The sequence below is a fragment of the Schistocerca americana genome, chromosome 4 (assembly GCF_021461395.2).
Source record: "Schistocerca americana isolate TAMUIC-IGC-003095 chromosome 4, iqSchAmer2.1, whole genome shotgun sequence".
In the NCBI taxonomy this organism is placed as follows: Eukaryota; Metazoa; Arthropoda; class Insecta; order Orthoptera; family Acrididae; genus Schistocerca; species Schistocerca americana.
The window spans coordinates 839,231,081-839,253,215 of NC_060122.1; the positions used below are offsets into that span (position 1 = coordinate 839,231,081).

The window sequence follows — 22,135 nt, forward strand, 5'->3', positions numbered from 1 at the left end:
GTGCCACCCAACGTGCTCTAGAAGGTGTAAGTCTACTACCCTGGCCAGCAAGATCTCCGGATCTGTCCCCCATTGAGCATGTTTGGGACTGGATGAAGCGTCATCTCACGCGGTCTGCACGTCCAGCACGAACGCTGGTCCAACTGAGGCGCCAGGTGGAAATGGCATGGCAAGCCGTTCCACAGGACTACATCCAGCATCTCTACGATCGTCTGCATGGGAGAATAGCAGCCTGCATTGCTGCGAAAGGTGGATATACACTGTACTAGTGCCGACATTGTGCATGCTCTGTTGCCTGTCTATGTGCCTGTGGTTCTGTCAGTGTGATCATGTGATGTATCTGACCCCAGGAATGTGTCAATAAAGTTTCCCCTTCCTGGGACAATGAATTCACGGTGTTCTTATTTCAATTTCCAGGAGTGTATTATGTTTCTTTCATTAACTACACATTTTTAAAGTTGTGGTATTCTTTTTGAATCACCCTGTATAATAATCCAGTATATTTCATAGACATACACAGTATATAATTTTCAGACCTAATTGAACATTTATCATATTGTTTACATTTTTAACCCCTTTCAAAAAAATGATCAACTGCATAAAAGCAATGGTCCAAGAGATATTTTTTTAACTTATGTGTGAAGGCTCTTGGGTTCTTTGTTTTCATTGGGTAAATTATTATACATTTGTATCCCAACATTTAAAACACTTTTTTGGTAGCAGGTAGTTCTGGACTGAATCGTATGTAGGTCAGGTCTGCATATATTAGAAATTCTGGAAAGTAACCTCCTTCAAGTGATTAATTAATTAATTTGCGTGATGGGTATGCTATTATATTTGTAGCTGCTTTAATGACTTTGGCGGGTATTTAATCCCATCCCACAGAATTTTTATTTTTTAGGTTTAGTATAGTTTTTTCTACATCTTTTACTGTTACTTTGTTAAATTTAAGTAGGCTCTCTTTCTTGCTCTGACTTGAGCCAAACAAATGAATATTATCTTGATAAGAGTCTACATCAACATCAGATTTTGCTACATTTATGAAGAATTTATTAAAATTTTCTGATATCTGAGCTGGATGTACAATTATTTTGTCATGTACCTTTATTTTAGAGATTTCCTGGTTGCTAGATTTGATTCCAAGTTCAGATTTGACTACTGTCCATACTGCCTTGGATTTTTTTAAAAAATAAATTTAGTGTTTTCCATTTCTTTTGCTGCTTTTGCAACCTTCTTAAATAGTTTTTAATACACTTTAACATAGTTTATGAACTCAGGAGTCTTATTTGATTTCAGCTCAGCATAGCTCTCTCTTTCTATTACTATATATTTTTATGCCAGTGGTAATCCACTTTAGTTTATTTGTTGCCCTTCTTGGGCAGGCTATGGGTGGAAATGTTTCATTGAAGACATGTAAAACTGTTTAAAAATTTATCAAAATTTTCTGAACATGAGTTTTCTTGTTGTAATGACCAGTCTGCCTCATTTAATCTATAACAGAACAGGTTTATGTTTTCTTCACTGAACTGTCTTTTCATGAAGCATCTCCTCCCATTTTTTTATTGCTATTTTTTTATAAGTTTAATTCTATAACCAGAGCAGAGTGATCTGAGATACCTAGGTTTAAAGAGAAGAAGCAGTGTCCTCGAATGTATAATTTGTTAAAATATTGTCTATGCATGCTGCTGTTTGCTCATTTACTCTGTTGAAGTCAGTGAAATTTAGTCTAAAGCCATATTCTTGAATTACTTCAATAAACTTAGTTGACATGCTTGTTTTGCTTGCTGTATCTATGTTAAATTCATCAGCAATTACAATAGATTTTTGTTCATTTTCAGCAACTGTTTTTGATGAATGCCGATGTAAATAAATAGCACACTGGTTGCATTAAAAATCTGAAATCTTGTTATTCCATTCACACCACCACCTCCTACGGCAGTAGGACTTTTTCTTCAGTGCCACATGTATTTGCTTCACACATTCAAAAGAGAAACATTGGACGTGATGATAGCTCAAAAAGTAGTAATACTCCTTAAGTGAAAGTAAAATTAAAAGAGTAACTTTAAATATTGACCAACAGTTGTGAAAAATAAATAACATAAAATAAAATTATTGACACTCCATATTGCTACAGTCTTTAGACTGTGATATTGCCATTTTGATATTGATGTTTTATCAGCAGCCCTAATATGTACAATTGCAGAGATGGGGGTGCAAACATTAATGACAATGTTGAAACGAAAATACATAAACCGCATTTCAAAACAGATGCCATTAAGAATATTCAAAAAAATGACAACACATTCTTAATGCACTTGAATATAAAGGGGTCAAGCTCAAACTATACAAATGACGGAGAAACAAAAGTTAACGACTTATAAATCATTTTGTCATAAATAATAAATATATTAAGGTTGTAAGCTTGAATTAACACTTGCTTACAAAGGATAGTACGAAATCTTAAATAACCTTCCTAATGTTTATGTTGCCATCAGCTTTTGTAGGAGTAATGTAAGTCGGGGAGGATCATACATACTTATGGATAGATCAAAGGAGTATAAAGCAAGATTTGATTTCGATTCCCGTAATGAAGAATGTATATTTGAAAGCTGCTGCGTAGAGTTAGGGCAAAATATTTTAATTTTTTTGGTGTATAGAATTACAGGTGCGGAAATAAGGTAACTATTTTTGTTGAAATTCCAGTGCCTGTTGCAAAAGCTCCAAAAGGGAACCAAGGAAAGAGTCATAGTAACTACTGATTTCAACAGAGATTTAGCCAGTGAAGCCAACAATGCAACAAAATTCATTGTCATGATTCAAATATTAGGTTTCAGTGCCAATTTCACTGATTTTACTCGAGTAAAAGAAATGTCTGCAACATGTATAGATACCGTAATATTTTAACCAATCATACTCATAATGAGGCAAATAAGTTTTGTTTAGATTTAGGGCTTCCTGATCACTGTGCTCTGTTTATGGAGTTACAAAAAACAATAGAACCTCACACAAAAAAAAAGAAAACGCCCTGTTCTCCGCGGAATATATGAACTTATTCCATCACAGGTTAAATAAGGTGCTCTGAAAATTTTTCTACTTTCTGAAAACTTCCTTCGTGTTTTTAATGAAACTTTCCCCCGTACTGTATTTCATAAAAGAAATAGGATTACTGAAGGAATAAACATCCCTAGTGCAAGAAAAAGACAGCTTCATAGGGAACTAAAACTTTAAAAAAATCCGGATTTTATTACCTATGTAAAAAAATTACAAAACTATTTTTAAAACAGTTGTAAATCCAGTAAAAGAACTGACAAATAATAGTTTTATTTTGGATAGTGAAAACATATCAAAGACATTATGGTCAGTGATCAAAGCTGAAACAGGTACCATAGCTAGAGGCCACAATGTTTCTGAAATCAATGTTGGCTGGTTGGTTGATTTGGCGGAAGGGACCAAACAGTGAGTTCATTGGTCCCATTGGATTAGGGAAGTATGAAGAAGGAATTTGGCCATGCCCTTTCAAAGGAACCATCCTGGCATTTGCCTGAAGCAATTTAGGAAAATCACTGAAAACTTAAATCAGGATAGTCGGACATGGATTTGAACCGCCATCCTCCTGAATGTGAGTCCAGTGTGCTGACCACTGCGCCACCTCGCTCGGTCTGAAATCCAGGTACAGGACAAAACTGTTGTAAATCCTGCTCAGATTTCACAATTATTTAATGAATTCTTCATAAACATAAACAAATCGAATATCAATGTAGAAATGTAAGGTCATTTGAAGATTAACTTTCAGTAAATTCAGCAAAACTGCTGTAAAAGATACAGAAAATTTGATACTATCACTGCAAATTAAAACAGTGTCTAAAATAATTGCACAGCCACTATCTACAATAGTTAACCAGCCCCTTCGTGAAGGTTATTTCCCAGACACACTTACGTACACAGTAGTAAAGCCACTATTCAAAAAAGACGCAAAAGAACATATAGGGAAACTATTTCCCAATTTGTCTTCTTCCATTACTATCAAAAATATTTGAAAAAGTTCTTATAAAATCAATATGAATTTCAAAAAAGCAAAACCAGAGTGTCTGCTATAAACCATTTTGTAGATAAAATTAGCTTCTCTCTGCACATCTCACTGCCTGCCACAGAAATTTTTTGTGACTTATCAAAGGCCTTTGATATTGTGAAACACTCTTTGCTACTCTGTAAACTGGAAAAATATGGAATTAGGGCACTGTATTAGAATGATTTAAGTCCAACCTAACCAGTGGAAGACAGAGTGGTCATATCATCAGATAAAAAGAACTTATACTTCAAAATGGAAAACCATTTCACAAGGCGTACCCCAAGATTCTGTCTTAGCTCTCATTCTGTTTCCATTTTACGTAAATGACCTACCACTTAACATTCAGTGTCAGTTTTATGTGCACATGATACATCTGTGATCATTGAAAGTAACAGTACTGACCAAATTCCTCAAACTGGATTAAGTACTTTATAAAAGTTGATGTAAATGGGTTCGAAATGGAAATGACTCAGTTAACACAGTTTAAAACAAAACAAGCAAAATTAAATAATGTTCATATCAACCACAAAAAATAGGATTTGCAGGAAGATAGCTGTGTGAAATTCCTAGGAATGCAACTGGGTAAAAATCTACCATGGTGCTCACATATATAGTATCTTGCAAATAAATTAAATAGCCAAACATTTGCAGTGAGGATATTGAACAATACAACCAGTACGGACATAAGAAAAGTAGTGTGTCACAGCTACTTTGAATCAATAATAAGGTACAGAATTGTATTTTGGAGTAACTCAATCCATGTTTTCCAACGATTTTGGCGACGAGAAGTGGTGCAAAGCTGGATTGCGGACCTCACACTTCTCTTACTATAGTTGACTTACTTGAAACATTTAGCCAATCCTCTTCTCTGGATATGTGGCTGTGTCGATCTCCACAACTTCTTCTCCGAAGAAATAATGCTGGTTGGAGGAACCAAACAAATACTATCTCTCTCTCAATTTCCACTAGTTTCATATAAGCATACAGTCTCTTGCAAGTCAAGTACACCAATACCCATTAGATACAATTAAACATAATCACAATTGCCTGGTTTTAACAACCAAATAATTTATGGACATCTCATGTGTCTTGCTTCGTTCAGAGCTAAGACATGAAGTAAGTTAAAAGCCTACAGCCAATTATTTGTTTTTCTTTTTTTCAACAATCACCATCACTAACACAACAAAGAATAGCATTTAATTACTCTATGTCGTCTCATGATGCGTCTGTGATGCTTGCAGCAAACACTTGTCTGCGTCGTTTGACTACCCCGCTTATCACCTTCTCATTACAAACTTCCAACCTGCACAGAGGAACCAGTGGCACAGTAGATATGTTTCTGTTCTCTTACTTATATTTAAAATATCGGGTGTTCGATATGGTGGAGGGCCGAGTGTGTTTAGAATTTGCACTGAAATTCTCGAGGCACTACCGTGTGTCAAATTTTCACTTCAGAAAACTGTCATTAGAAATATGCCCAATGTAGAGTGAAGAAAATCATGTCACCCATTCCTAAAACATCTAACTATATTAAGTATTCCCTCACTATACATCTATGAGCTGATTATCTTTGTACATAGTAACCCTGATCCATTTGTAGCAAATCATTTTCAACATGATTACAACAGCAGATACCAAAATAATTTTATGCTGCCCACCTACCATGTAAAACTTTATGCTCAAACTCCGTATATGTGTATGAAAATTTATAACAAAGTAAAAGGAAGAGAGTGGCGCAGTTTACATATAGAAACACTGGAAAAAACCTTCTATGAGAAATGAGTTCAGAAATGTTACTGTTCAGTAGAATTCATTAAGGATAATCTGAACATTTGAGCAGGAGAGTGCAATTGGTTAGAACTGTTAATTTTTAAAAGTTAGTTACTTATTAAGAAAAATTATTAGTTGCATATTAATTACATATCCAGTACAGTTTACTATATTACTAAGAAAAACTGTAAACCAGTTTTTGTGTTTTGACGAGTCACCTGTACATTAAGTCAGTGACTTTGAAATGATATGTTAAGAGATGATAAACATCTATTCTATTGTATTGCAAATGCTTTCACAGTTAACCATTATGATTTTAATACTCTCACCTGTGGGAGCCATTTCTTTCAATCTTACACCGGCCGGAGTGGCCGTGCGGTTCTAGGCGCTACAGTCTGGAGCCGAGCGACCACTACGGTCGCAGGCTCGAATCCTGCCTCGGGCATGGATGTGTGTGATGTCCTTAGGTTAGTTCTAAGTTCTAGGCAACTGATGACCTCAGAAGTTAAGTCGCATTGTGCTCAGAGCCATTTGAACCATTTTTTCAATCTTACACTGATACTTCTGGGTTTCCAACGTCTATCGTTACCTGAATTGAATTGAGATCCATCTAATCTAAGAAACCCTTGCATACACCCCACACATTGTGAGCTACCTGAATAGCAGTCTCTGATGTGTAGTGCACACCTGACCCATTTATGAGGACCCTGCAGTCCTCAATCCTATGGTGCAAGTTCAGGAAGTCATAGCCTAGCTTGTCGCAGAACCTTTGAAGTCTCTGGTTCAGTCCTTCCACTCGACACAGAACCAAAGGGCCATGATCAGTTCTGGGGATAGTGCCGCAAATTGTGAGCTTTGTTTAAACTGCATGGACGAGGCTGGTCTTCTCAATCTTCTCTGCCAGTGACTGGCATGGTGCAAGTATGACCTCGGAGCTCTGACGACAAGCATCATTTGTCCCAATGTGTGCCACAATCTACAATTGGTGGCATCCTGTTCCCTCAATGTCTGCTGGAATAGCCTCTTAAACCTGTTGAATGAGGCCCCCAGCCTTACCTACTGAGTCCGCCTAGTGTCCTTTTCTGTCCCTTGCTGCCATTTCCCTAAGAGGTACCATCATTTGCTGTATGTTTGAACTGCCAATGATTAATAGAATCCTATCCTTTTGTCACATCTTGAAACCAGACAAAACAGATTTCCCCAAAACAGGTGAAGCGAGTCCCACTGGCTCGGTTTCAGTTTCTGTGAACAACAGCACCTCAGACTTGTTGATGAGGGGAATTGGTGCAACACCCTGAGTCCTCCCAGGTCCTTGTCCACCCTGTACAGCCGTCCCAGATCAACCATTGACATACCACTTGCAGGCAAGTGGTCGAGTAACAACAGATCCTGTACTTTCCGCAGAGGAGATAGGATCCATAGGAGACATTACCACTTGGGGTACCTCTGGTATTGGTATCATAGGTACATGGCTCTTGGGAGCTGTTTCAATGCACTGATTCCCAGTAGCTGCCAACCGTTTGACAGCAGTCTGGGTGATTTCCATCTGCTTACGAATGTTAACTAACTCATCCTGTGTTTGAGAACAGCTTTCTCAGTGGAGCTGCATTTTGGACTGTGAAATGTGTTACAGGACAGTGAACAGATAACTTTAAATTAAGCCTGATAATTGTCTTTTAATCTGTGGAGTAAAAAGTTGCTTATTCCCTTAAGAACTGAAGCAAATACACAAAATGAGATTTCTATTAAGGTACAACAAAAACCTGTGGTAAGAATTTCTAGCTTCCTAAAATGTTTTGAGGCTAATTAAAATTGTTATAAAACATTTACAATAGATGCAGATAATATATGTTGGGCTACTCCTCTTTACTTGCATCCTGATTGAATTTATCAGCAACTGTCCTTATGGGAAATATGGAACATTAGCAGCATAGCAGTCTTTGAATCAGATTCTCTAAACTACTTCACTGTTTCCCTTTAATCTGACCTGGTGGTAATTCCAAACATGCAAGCAGTACTCATCTACATCTACATCCCTACTCCGCAAGCCACCTGATGGTGTGTGGCGGAGGGTACCTTGAGTATCTCTATCGGTTCTCCCTTCTATTCCAGTCTCGTATTGTATGGGCCACACTAATTTTCTGTATGCGGTTTCCTTTAGGAACAAACTGTACTTTCCATAGATTCTCCTAATAAACTGAAGTCGACCATTCACCTTCTCAACCTCCATCCTTATTTGCTTGATCCATTTCATATTGGTTTGCAACATTACGCCTAGATATTTAATTGGCATGACTGTGTCAAGCAGTACGCTGCTGATGCTGTTTTCGAACATTACACGTTTGTTTTTCCTACTCATTTGAATTAACTTATATTTTTCTACATTTAGAGCAAGCAGCCATTCATCACACAGGTTAGAAATCAGGTCTAAGTCACCTTGCATCTGCCTTTTGCCTGAAATTCGTAGTTTTAATATAGTGATGTACAGCTATTGCACCAAATCATCATTGTTTTCAAAATATGTAATAACTTTAAATTGTTTAATGTAACAGCTCAGGGAATTGAAATGGGAATCCTTGGAAGAAAGACAACATAGTTCTTGTTATATCTGCTGGCTTAATTTAGAGAATCTGTATTTGAAGAGTACTATGTGACCACTGTGTTGCTACCATTTTGCATTTCACACAGGGATTATGAAGATAAGACAGAGAGAGATTAGGGCATGTACAGTTGCACATAGATAGTTCTTTTTCATTCACTCAATATGCTGATGCAATAAGAAAGAAAATCAGTAATACTGATGTGAAGTACTTTCTGCTATGCACTGTGACTTGCAGATTAAAGATTAGGTACAGACGCTTGACAGATGACATTTTAACTGTCTGTTCAATGAACTAACTGGTTTAAACAATAAACACGTATGTTTTAAAACCTTGAACATGGTTGGATATAGCTACTGTTGAATGGAGTCATTGTGCAAATGTGAAATGAATTACAGCCAGTCAGATGGAGAAATGAATACTCCTTTCATTTCTGCAACTGATTGACTGTAATTCACTTTATCATCACAAAGAAATACGTGTTTTCATAAACGAAAATTTAATTTGTCAAATTAAAATAGAAAAAGAATTAGTGTTTCAGTAGGTAAAAATTAATGTTTTATGTGCTCTGATTTGTTTATAAATAGTCAGAGAGAAGATAAAACTACCTGTTTAGAAAATTTCCAAATACCAATCACATCATGCCATCAGTAGTGCGCACACATACATTTAAAATGTCTAAGTAAGCTATACACTTCATACTCATAAGCACCATTTAATACTTCATTTTAAAAAGTATACCATTCCATTGTGGCAGGGTGTTACAGGAACCAGTTTTAAATGTATTTCAGAATAAAAATGGTCTTGGTTATGAAATTATTTAATGTGAATGATGTGTTTTGCTCTTATGGGGGCTTCATCAGGTTGTGTAAAAGTAACTGGGTGTGAAACATATTCATCATATAGCTATATAAAATAGAAAATGGACACAACACTAAATGTGTATGTAATCCATCCATACATCATAAAACATAAAATGCGAGGTGGAACTTGAACATACCAACTTACACAGCTATAGCAAAATAAAATAGGGCCACACTTCAAAAATAAGGGCAGCATGAGCCACATGCTGCACAGTGTCCTTTTTATGACAGATGAATTATATATCCAGTTTCTGTTGTACCTATCTTCCATTTTATGTGGCTATGTGACTGATTGGTTTCATATCCAGCTACTTCTACACAATCTGCTGATGTCTCAAATGGGTGAGATGTGTTACTGACATTAAGTAAGTTTGCAGTGCAGATTGATTTTATTCTGAAATACTTCATTTTAACAAAAATTGATTATCCTCTTAATAACTGCTTTAAAGGAGAAAAATAGAATGTAAGCCATGCTTTACTTCACATTTGGTTTATAAAATAAGTTTCAGTATATTTAATTTGGAACACATCAGGTAGAAGTGTGCATCACTAATTCATTTATTCAGTCAGGATTATACTATAGCATCTTCGTAGTTTCATTAAGAAATTACTCATGTAATGTGTAACATTTCTCTTTAGGTTCTTTGTTTTCATCTTGGTATGACAAATAATTATCTGTGGGACAAAGGAACCCCTAATGAGCGTTTTGCTACAGAGGAAGAATTTGATCGCATTACGAGAGACATACATAACGAATTTGTTCGGGATGGTGGAAAAATACAATATTCTCACAAGGTAAGCATGAAATTTCATATATCACTCCTGAACCTTTTGTCACCTTTTAAGGCCTTCACATTTGACACCATTGTTTTCAACCCTACTATGTATTGTAGGAACAATATGTGTTACACACACACACACACACACACACACACACACACACACACACACACACACACACACACACACAGAGAGAGAGAGAGAGAGAGAGAGAGAGAGAGAGAATTTTCCTCTCTCTTCTCTTTCAGCAGGCTTCAGGACCTTGACAATACTTCTGCCATTCTACTGAATTGTTTGTGTTGTCCCCTTTGCTCATCTGAAAAAGGTGAGCCAGAATCTCACCTCAATGAATGAGACGTTGAGCTCAAGAAAACTGAAAGCACTTACAAAAATCCAGCATAGATCCTGGGTATAGGATTTTATATTTAGATTCATTAAGTTATGACCATATACTATAAAATGACTTGTTTATTATTAAATTATTTTGATTTTTAACTGTTTCCCACTCTGTGTTATCTATATAGTTGTTAACAGTAGTATGAATTTGTTTCAACTGACTTTTTAAATATTTGGATTTTAATTGCCTTTATTGATGTCCTTGGACAGCTTGTTGCACAATTTTTATTCCCTTGTAGAAAATGCTGTTTTGTGTTCTCTAGTCATTCATTCTTGGTAAAAGTCTGGCTCTTGTTCTGAATAGAACAAAATCTTCGTTTGTCTTTTGGTACATTTTCTATGAAATTGGCTTTGTCTTTGTGTTCAGTACATAAAACTGTAAAATATAATTACATAAATATGTGTGTGTAGAACAAGTAGATATATATGCTAAAATAATATTGATAATACAATAATCATACAGAATGTGTTACTATTCAGTGTTAATATAATAATAATAATACATTATATTAACCACATATGGTAGTATCACATGTAATTATTTTTTAACTAGGTACCATGCAGAAACAAGTGTAAATGCTTATATTTTACTATCACACACCTGTAGGTAGTTATTGGCTGCTTATTACGTATTCCCCCCCCCCCCCCCCCCCGCCCCCCCATGAACCATGGACCTTGCCGTTGGTGGGGAGGCTTGCGTGCCTCGACGATACAGATAGCTGTACCGTAGGTGCAACCACAACGGAGGGGAATCTGTTGAGAGGCCAGACAAATGTATGGTTACTGAAGAGGGGCAGCAGCCTTTTCAGTAGTTGCAGGGGCAACAGTCTGGATGATGGACTGATCTGGTCCTGTAACACTAACCAAAACGGCCTTGCTGTTCTGGTACTGCGAATGGCTGAAAGCAAGGGGAAACTACAGCCGTAATTTTTCCCGGGGCCATGCAGTTTTACTGTGTGGTTAAATGATGATGGCGTCCTCTTGGGTAAAATATTCCGGAGGTAAAATAGTCCCCCATTCGGATCTCTGGGTGGGGACTACTCAGGAGGACGTCGTTATCAAGAGAGATAAAACTGGCATTCTATGGACCGGAGCGTGGAATGTCAGATCCCTTAATCGGGCAGGTCGGTTAGAAAATTTAAAAAAGGAAGTGGAAAGGTTAAAGCTAGATATAGTGGGAATTAGTAAAGTTTGGTGGCAGGAGGAACAAGACGTTTGGTCAGGCGAATACAGGGTTATAAATACAAAATCAAATAGGGGTAATGCAGGAGTAGGTTTAATGGTAAATAAAAAAATAGGAGTGCGGGTAAGCTACTACAAACAGCATAGTGAACACACTATTGTGGCCAAGATAGACGCAAAGCCCATGCCTACTGCAGTAGTTCAAGTTTATATGCCAACTAGCTCTGCAGATGATGAAGAAATTTATGAAATGTACGATGAGATAAAAGAAATTATTCAGGTAGTGAAGGGAGACGAAAATTTACTAGTCATGGGTGACTGGAATTTGACAGTAGGAAAAGAAAGAGAAGGAAACGTAGTAGGTGAATATGGATTGGGGCTAAGAAATGAAAGAGGAAACTGCTTGGTAGAATTTTGCACAGAGCATAATTTAATCATAGCTAACACTCAGTTAAAGAATCATGAAAGAAGGTTGTATACATGGAAGAACCCTGGAGATATTAGAATGTTTCAGATAGATTATATAATGGTAAGACAGAGATTTAGGAACCAGGTTTTAAATTGTAAGACATTTCCAGGGGCAGATGTGGACTCTGACCACAATCTATTGGCTATGAACTGTAGATTAAAACTGAAGAAACTGCAAAAAGGTGGGAATTTAAGGAGATGGGACCTGGATAAGCTGAAAGAACCAGAGTTTGTATAAAGTTTCAGGGAGAGCATAAGGGAACAATTGACAGGAATAGGGGAAAGAAATACAGTAGAAGAAGAATGGGTAGCTTTGAGGAATGAAATGTGAAGGCAGCAGAGGATCACGTAGGTAAAAAGACAAGGGCTAGTCGAAATCCTTGGGTAACAGATGAGATACTGAATTTAATTGATGAAAGGAGAAAATACAAAAATACAGTAAGTGAAGCAGGCTAAAAGGAATACAAACGTCTCAAAAATGAGATCGACAGGAAGTGCAAAATGGCTAAGCAAGGATGGCTAGAGGACGAATGTAAGGATGTAGAGGCTTATCTCACGAGGGATTAGATAGATACTGCCTACAGGAAAATTAAATAGACCTTTGGAGAAAAGAGAACCACTTGCACGAATATCAAGAGCTCAGATGGAAACCCAGTTCTAAGCAAAGAAGGAAAAGCAGAAAGTTGGAAGGAGTATATAGAGGGTCTATACGGGGGCAATGTTCTTGAGGACAATATTATGGAAATGTAAGAGGATGTATATGAAGATGAAATGGGAGATATGATACTGCGTGAAGAGTTTGACAGAGCACTGAAAGACCTAAGTCGAAACAAGGCCCCGGGTGTAGACAACATTCCATTAGAACTACTGACAGCCTTGGGAGAGCCAGTCCATCAGATCAGATGGTCATTATGGAGCTCTACAGCGTCCGACACACACGAGAGATGCATCGCTGTTCATACTTCCCTGCAATCGGTCGGTATATCCGAATCCGCTACACACGAACGATCGGTATTACAAGCGTTCTGTGTCGTGAAGATCTGCTATGGAAAATGAATTGTTATGTTTAGCAGCAGTGGTAGTTGCTCTCCGTATCTCCACTAATACTTGTAAAATAAGTAAATAAATGAAAATAAAAAACTGGAATTGCAATTTATTAAACTTGTTTTCCTTGGGAGCTGTCGATTGCATTCCAGAATACATTCCGTTTTTCATTGACGCGAGGTGAGTTGTGTATATCTTTTCAGCGTGATAAGACATTTCATTTATTAATCTTCAGTGTCATTTCACTATAATTTAACTAAGTATTTAAACAATGCTTTGCAATCTCGTTGTGTAAATGAAAATGTTGCCAGTAGTTGCACTGCTAATTTCCGTAACTGTTAATTTAAATTGTTTGAGGGAAAGGTTGATTACGTGAAATGACAAGGGACTTGAGCAGAGCTGTAGAATAATAACATTTAAGATAAAAGTATACTTAATATTACGTCATTCTGTTTAGAAGTTAAAACTTTTAGTAATGCGTGTATTTGTTTAATAAATAACTTTAAATCCCCAGACTGAGCCCACTACATCCTGACCATTACTGTTAATTTGTCATGAATTTCTACATCTACAGCACAAGTGTCATAGTGCTAATCAGGGCAAAATCTGAGGGCGTCCATGTTTTTATGCATGTTGTCTTCTCTGTTTTTCGGCCCTTTTTTCCGCAGTCACTTTTATACAGGTTACATTGGTTAAATGCCGTCTTTTGCGACTGTAGTAAATTCTAATTAAGACCAACGCGTTTTGCTCTATATTAAAGCATCTTCAGTCGTCATCTTTTTTTTTCTTATGTCATTCCTCTACAAAAATGTGGTAAATATTAGCACACAGCACTTTCACCTACAAAAACGTGAATATATGTAGTGTTAGAAAAGTGCTGTGTGCTAAAATCTGGTGAGCAAGATGTATGAGACAGGCGAAATTCCCTCAGACTTCAAGAAGAATATAATAATTCCAATCCCAAAGAAAGCAGGTGTTGACAGATGTGAAAATTACCGAACTATCAGTTTAATAAGTCATAGCTGCAAAACACTAATGCAAATTCTTTACAGACGAATGGAAAAACTGGTAGAAGCCGACCTCTGGGAAGATCAGTTTGGATTCCGTAGAAATGTTGGAACACATGAGGCAATACTGACCCTACGACTTATCTTAGAAGAAAGATTAAGGAAAGGCAAACCTACGTTTCTAGCATTTGTAGACTTAGAGAAAGCTTTTGACAATGTTGACTGGAATACTCTCTTTCAAATTCTGAAGGAGGCAGGGGTAAAATACAGGGAGCGAAAGGCTATTTACAATTTGTACAGAAAGCAGATGGCAGTTATAAGAGTCGAGGGACGTGAAAGGGAAGCAGTAGTTGGGAAGGGAGTGCGACAGGGTTGTAGCCTCTCCCCAATGCTATTCAATCTGTATATTGAGCAAGCAGTAAAGGAAACTAGAGAAAAGTTCGGAGTAGATATTAAAATCCATGGAGAAGAAATAAAAACTTTGAGGTTCGCCGATGACATTGTAATTCTGTCAGCGACAGCAAAAGACTTGGAAGAGCAGCTGAATGGAATGGACAGTGTCTTGAAAGTAGGGTATAAGATGAACACAACAATAGCACAATGAGGATAATGGAATGTAGTCTAATTAAGTCGGGTGATGCTGAGGGATTTAGATTAGGAAATGAGACACTTAAAGTAATAAAGGTGTTTTGCTATTTGGGGAGCAAAAAAACTAATGATCGTCGAAGTAGAGAGGATATAAAATGTAGACTGGCAATGGCAAGGAAAGCGTTTCTGAGGAAGAGAAATTTGTTAACATCGAGTATAGATTTAAGTGTCAGGAAGTCGTTTCTGAAAGTATTTGTATGGATTGTTGCCATGTATGGAAGTGAAACATGGATGATAAATAGTTTAGACAAGAAGAGAATAGAAGCTTTCGAAATGTGGTGCTACAGAAGAATGCTGAAGATTAGATGGGTAGATCACATAACTAATGAGGAGGTATTGAATAGGATTGGGGAGAAGAGAAGTTTGTGGCACAAATTGACTAGAAGAAGGGACCGGTTGGTAGGACATGTTCTGAGGCATCAATGGATCACCAAGTTAGTATTGGAGGGCAGTGTGGAGGGTAAAAATCGTAGAGGGAGACCAAGAGATGAATACACTAAGCAGATTCAGAAGGATGTAGGCTGCAGTAGGTACTAGGAAATGAAGAAGCTTGCACAGGATATAGTAGCATGGAGAGCTGCATCAAACCAGTCTCAGGACTGAGGACCACAACAACAACATCACATATCTCCTGTATGCCACTGCTTATAAACTCATCAGTTGAGTAGTATGGCATACATTTGAAACACATTTTTCTAGTATGTTTAAAACCATTCATTGGTAGATCACTCACTGTCTTCGGGAGTATGTTACAGAAATTCAAACATAGGCTTCTGAGCTTCTGTGTTAATGTCAGTCTTGAATTCTGAAGATCTATGTTACTATGTTTTGAGTATTATGGAGATGGACTTGGGATCTTAAGTTAAAATTGGTAACATTTTCTGTAGCTTATATTAACCAATTGTAGACATACATACCATGCAGTGTCATTTTCTCGAGTTCTTTAAAGTGATTTTTACACCCTTGTCTTGGTGTTAGACCAAATATATACTACTGTAAGAAAATGTAATGCCTATGCCTACAGCTGTCCTTATGATCTTATATATTGTCTAACTATCAGTTTTGGTGCAGTTGATACTGAAGGGGTTATCATGATCCATATATAACCCCTTCAGCATCAACTAAGGCCTGAAGATGGCGCATTGAAGCACCAAAGCTGATAGCTACACAGTAAATAAAATAGGACAGCTGTAGGCATTTCATTTTCATACAATTGTGAATGGCTGTGGTCTCCCAAATCTCCAGTCTAAATGATGGACATACAAAAACTTGATAGACATCAGCTGCTTTCTTCTGCCACTTGAAGATGGTACTTGAACCCATTGAGTTATTCCGAAGTAGTACTGCACACAGCAGTTGTGACTGAAAGAAGGCAAAGTCTGCAGAAATTAATAAATTTTTGCTAATAATTTGTGTCAGCTTGTGCAGTAAAAAGAGGTTATGAGCATGTTTGGCTCATTAAAATTTTTATGCTTATCCCATGTAAATTTTGATCTAAATGGAATCATTTTTATGTATCTTGTTGGAATGTCTTTAGGTACAGTACATTGTCGCATTCCAGCATCTAAACCAACACAAGAAAGTTCTCTTCCTCTTTTTCTTTTGATAGATTGTTTAGGTTACCACTTTTCATACAAAATCATGACAAAGATTCAAAAGTGATACAGTATGTAACCAGAAATAATAATTACCCAGTGCAGTATGCGATGGATATTTATAACAATGTTGCCAAAAATATGAGCAATATAATAACAACCAAACACATAAAACAGTGAAGGAGCAAAAAAATAAAAATTTGTTACTTAAGCATATTACGGTTTTGTCAGCGTAGGAATAACTATAATTTTTAGAAAACAGAGTATTAGTGTGACACTATCCACTGAAAATATGTTGGGTTGTCCAGTAATTAATAACATTCATAAATATGAGCAGCTGCAGGACTCAGGTGTAAACAGATTGGTGTGTTCTGCATGTCATTTATGTTGGATAAACTGTAAGAAGGCGTGAAGTGAGATCCTGTGGGCATGTGACATTGTATAGGAGGGATATGGTAGACATATCTAATTTTGCAGCTCATTTTATTGCTACTGGCCATGCCCACCCTTGATCTGGCATCACATTTAAAATTGTTGCCCAAGGCTGAAAAAGGAAAATATCGCAAATTCTGTGAGGTGATGGAGATAGTTTGTATGTAGCCACTGCAGCAGAACACCATGCAGGAACAAAATCTGTTTGGAAAGACCATACAGAATTACTCTGTGTTTCCTTTTTTGTCCAGATAAGAAACATTTCATAACAGCAAACTGTAATGTTATGTTGTAACTAAGTCTTAGTTTAAGTAAAGGGGAGTAGTCATTCTCCAGATTCAAACCCCAAGAGTGCATTATGGCAATACATGATGTTAGAGCCACATTACCTAAATATGATTAAGAGAATTTTCTGTGCTGTTTTTAAAAGATTTTAAATTTTGTTGTATATCTGTTTATATCTACATGGTTGTCATATGTCATTCAAAAATGTGCAAGTGTCAAAATTAATGCCAGAGCATGTGAGTACAATAACTTTACTGAAATTTGAATAATAATGAATTTGTAATTTGGTTTTTTAAAAGTTTTTTCACAGTGTTGTGTATTTTTATACCTACATTGTATTTTAAACTGTATCTGTCATATAGGCATTTGGAACTGTATGAGTATAAAAATTAGTGTCATAGGGCCTAACCATGAAAACCAATTCTTTTGATTTCACTGGAATTATTTCAGTGTTACGTTAACATAATGGTTGCAATACTATGTTCTAGTATGGCTCATGCTACACCACATACATTGGGACATGGTTCCAGAAACACAGGCCAGAAGGTGTGAGCACTGACACTTTTATGATTTTACCATTAATCCTGCAGATCTTTATGTTTAAGGTTCTTGATGTGTGCATGGATTAGATATTATATTCCTTTGTACCCTCTATTTTCATTAATAAAAGATTGTGTAATAATGATGACTGGAGAGGTCACTGTTGTTCGTAGGTTGCTGTAAGGAGCTAGCCCTATTGCATTCATTGATGCAAATGATCTCTTCTATGTGTTCTTACTGCTTGCATAGTTGGGCAGATGTGTATGTTACAGTGCAGTGCGATTATTTTAGTTTTATTTTATCTACAACACTGGTGATCGTAATGCATGATTGAAATTGTGTTGCAACAGAAATAAAGATTTCTACTTCAGCGATCAATGCTGCCCCTTCTTTTGTTATTAGTAAATGATGTATTTACATTTATTTATCAGGATTGTATTACCTGTAAATGCTGAGTGAATGTAATGGAAAACAGAGGTGTAGAATACCAGTTCAACAATGGTTGTTGCTCAACCAAAAAGACTTTTAATACTCATCATCTCGATGATCCTAGGGAATGATTTCTCAGGTTTGGATTTTTTAAGTATAAGTCATAAGTCACAGTATGAAGACACTGTGGCTTATTTCCCGTTCCAACATTTTCAAACGATCAGCTTCATGATTTAAACTTTTTGAATTTCACTATAGAAAGTCTTGGTCCTTTCTGTATGATACCAGTTTGATGAGATTGAATTGTGCTTCAGTTCTGCATTCCATTAATAGTCACAAGATTAAATAAAAAGGATGCAAATGATGTACATGTTACACGGTTAGTTCACAGTATTCAGACCAAAACTGTAAGTCCACTCTAAAACCAAAGACAAGACTGTTCTGCATCCAGTTCCAAACCAGCACTGATTTTCTTGAAACCTAATCAAAGACTGTCTTACTCTTTGGTGTATAATACCAACAATATATTTTATAGCATGAAAATCTCATTCTTCCTAAAACCAGGAAATAAGCAAATTAAATTTTATACATTTTTTCTGCATGTTTGAGTTCACATCTCCCACGAACATGACTCTGGATCTCTGCTTTTAACTACGAAATTCTTATTTCATGGTTTTCATTCACAAGTATTCACTCCTCTGGAGTGGCATGTGTCACCACAGTGACTGACTGAACAGTGTGGTTTAGAACACCTTAGCTATGGAATATGCATGAATATCAGTATAGCAGCTATTATTACTCACATGTTAAGGCTAATAGAGGAGGGGAATAATTACATCTTACCAATACCATGGTCCTATCTAGTATTAATGGAGTGTGGCCAAACAGGAATCTTCCACAAAATGCAGAGCTCTACATTTAACCTAAATCTTCTCGTGATTTGGAAGGATTGTTTGTAAACTGTAATGTTTGTGGAACAGCAAAATATTCTCTCTGTTGAGGTGAAAATTCTGTATGACGGTGAAGTTATCTGGTCATGTATAACCAGGAAGTGTTTACTGTTTCAGCTCTCTGAGAAAGCAGATGTGTGTGCAAGTTGCGCTTGCGCGAGTGTGTGTGTGCGTGTGTGTATGTGTGTCTACTGCTGACAAAGGCCTTAATGGCCGAAAGCTAGGATTGTGTGAATCTTTTTATTGTGCCTATCACAACTTGGCACTTCTGCTAAATGGTGAGTAGCAACTTTCTTTCTCTCGTATTGTTGAAAAGTATAGTTTGATACTCACCATAATGATGACATTTTAAATGAGTAGCAGTCTGCCCTTTTCATATTACTGACATTCCTACCTGAATTTTCCATTGTTTTAAAACACACTACATGTAGACATAGGCTCAGACCATTTCACTAGAGAAGAAAAAGGTGATCTGTGTTGTTGTTTGCAGCTGACTTCATATATCTTAGCATTACATTTTTGAGAAACGCCTTAAGTACATTGTTAATAATAGTGTCTACCCATTTCAAGGGGAGTTTGCAGGCAAAAATTTGAAAATTTTCACATTTTACAAAACATGCCCTAGAATATTATGTACATTTTTTATGCTTTATGTTCCTTTATATCAAAACTTACTTGTGACAGCTACATGAAACTTTGACGCCTATTTCATTAATATATATTGTACCTTCTGAAGCACAACCATAGCACAAACTTGAATAGAAGGCCATCTAGGGCATTGTGTGTACAATTATTTCTAATAAAAAATAGCATAATTGAAAATACATATATATCTCTTCTTCTTTTGTACCTCATCTCTTAATTCTGGTTCAGTAGACATAAATAACATGGATAAGATAGCTGTAAAAATTGTACAGTGTTATCTTCATTGGTTATAGAGATAAAGCTACATGAAGTAGACTAATTTAACATTGCCCGCATAGGCCCTGTAAACTCCCCTTAACCTGATGGTATAAATATCAACTCATACTCAGACAAGTGCAAGTAATTATCATCTTTCTCTAAATTGAAACAGTGTTATGAAGTACCGTTATATGAACAGATAACTGAATTTTAGTCTTGTATTATAACATATAAAAAGATCTTTAAGGAAAATATAACTAAAACATTTTGTCCCAGTATGACCAAATTTGACAACATGAAAACAGAAACCACCACAAAGATTGACAGTAAAATGCTTGTGATGACTAAACAACTAACATGTTTTTTACAGTGGGAGGCAGGAGATTTCATCATTTCTGACAATCTTGCTGTTGGTCATGAAGCCAGCCCCGAAACACAGCTTCCACACAGCGAAGTTGGACTACGTGTCATGCATCGTACAACTGTCAAAGGAACGACACCTCCACAAAAGTGAACAGCTTTATTTATGATACATTCTAGAAATTATCTTAAAGATTCACTGTGATGTTTTAAAGTTGCTAGTAAATGAAGAAAGATTTTTATTGTTTTAGAAGTTGCTCTCTGTCAGTGAGTTAAATGCGGTATATACATAGCGACTATAAAGATCATCAATATCTTTCTAGACTTTGTGAAAATTATAATTAATACTTTTATGCTTTCATAGCTGGTTTTGTTAATTTGCAATGTTAATTTAGCTTTACAATAATGTAGAAATAGCAGTGCTGACTGCATCTGTTGTAAATTCTGTTACTATAAATGACCCTAATGTATAAGTGAAACAAAAAGTCTTGTACAGAAGCCTCTTCAACACAGTTTTATAGACTATTGTATGAGTGTAACGGTGCCAAAACCTGGGGGCAGGGGGGGGGGGGGGGGGGGTGTCATGCCAACCCCTACCTCCAACCCACAGCTCTCAGGCGAAGCAGGAAAATACAGTCTAGTTTGGTGTTCTTCTTTCAAGAAAATGATGTAACAGTCAGTATAATGTAGCTTTCCAATAGGATCTAATGATGTAAAAGCCAGTATAACATAGCTTTTCAATACGATCATAACTAGATCTTTTTTATGGCAAATATCATGTTGCCATTTGTGTTCAAAAATATTAAAAATACTCCATACCTGCAGGTCTACACCCTTCAGCCCTGGACTGTTGTATACTGTAAAAAAAAAAAAAAAAAAAAAAAAAAAAAAAAAAAAAAAGGAAATTGGCCAAGTGCAAGTAGGACTCACACTGTGAGGGTTCCTTACAAACTTTATTTATGTGTATAGATAGTTCATCCATCCCAGTAATTGCGACTCTTGTTTGGTTGTTGATATTGATACAGGCAATATAGCGTCCAACACTTCAGAGAATGTTTTAAGTTTAAATTTTTTCTGTAATTTTGCAGTTGCTATTGTAATTTTTCACATGCATTATTAATTATGGAGTTGTATTAACTTGTTATGGTACCTAGCAACACCAATTATGTAAACGTTTTTAAAATTGATTGTTGAATAATGTTTGAGGTAGCTGACTCAGAGTTGAAAGATCAGTGAGAATAATTTTTTGCAATCCTGTGTGCTTAGTCATCATTTAAGTTTTTAAATTATACTAATTAAAGTAATTTAAATATGGTAGAAATTGAGTAATGGATATTGAAGTCTGATCGATTCTTCACTTCAAACCACATGAAATTTCAAAATTTAGTCCAGGGATTTAAATTCCCATCAAAACCATAAGTACTAATAAATACTTCCCGAAGAAATAATAAGAAACCATCCCCAAAATTTATAACTACAACATTGGTGCCTTTAAGGTGAGAGTGAGTAGATGTTTACCAGATCAGAACATTTCCACCTATGATCAGGTGAGACTGGAGTCAAATGTGGGTTTAGTAGTTCATATGAAAATTGAAAATTAAATTAAAATGATTAATTACATATTAAATTTGAACCAAATTTGTAAGTGATGACAAGAAATAATGAACAGTACTCAATTGTGTATTGAGGTTGGCAAAAACAATGTTGATAAACATATTAGCTCTTGTAGTGCCTTGGCCTATTTTTATGGTAATGTCCCTTTGGAGGGAAAACATAGTAAAATTGCATTTTGGGGTTTGGTTTTAAAATCTTTG

General features: G+C 36.3%; 1 protein-coding gene across 2 annotated transcripts in view; it reads left to right on the top strand.

Moving 5' to 3' along the window:
• The window catches only part of LOC124613959 (alpha-ketoglutarate-dependent taurine dioxygenase-like), a 144,360-nt gene extending 123,266 nt beyond the window's left edge, over positions 1-21,094 (top strand). For both annotated transcript variants that reach the window (XM_047142739.1, XM_047142740.1), the window contains exons 4-5: positions 9,942-10,097; positions 20,332-21,094. In XM_047142739.1, coding sequence (XP_046998695.1) covers positions 9,942-10,097; positions 20,332-20,475 — 300 coding nt within the window. In that variant the 3' untranslated portion in view covers positions 20,476-21,094. The remainder of the gene's footprint in view (positions 1-9,941; positions 10,098-20,331) is intronic.
• The last annotated feature ends 1,041 nt before the right edge of the window (positions 21,095-22,135 follow it).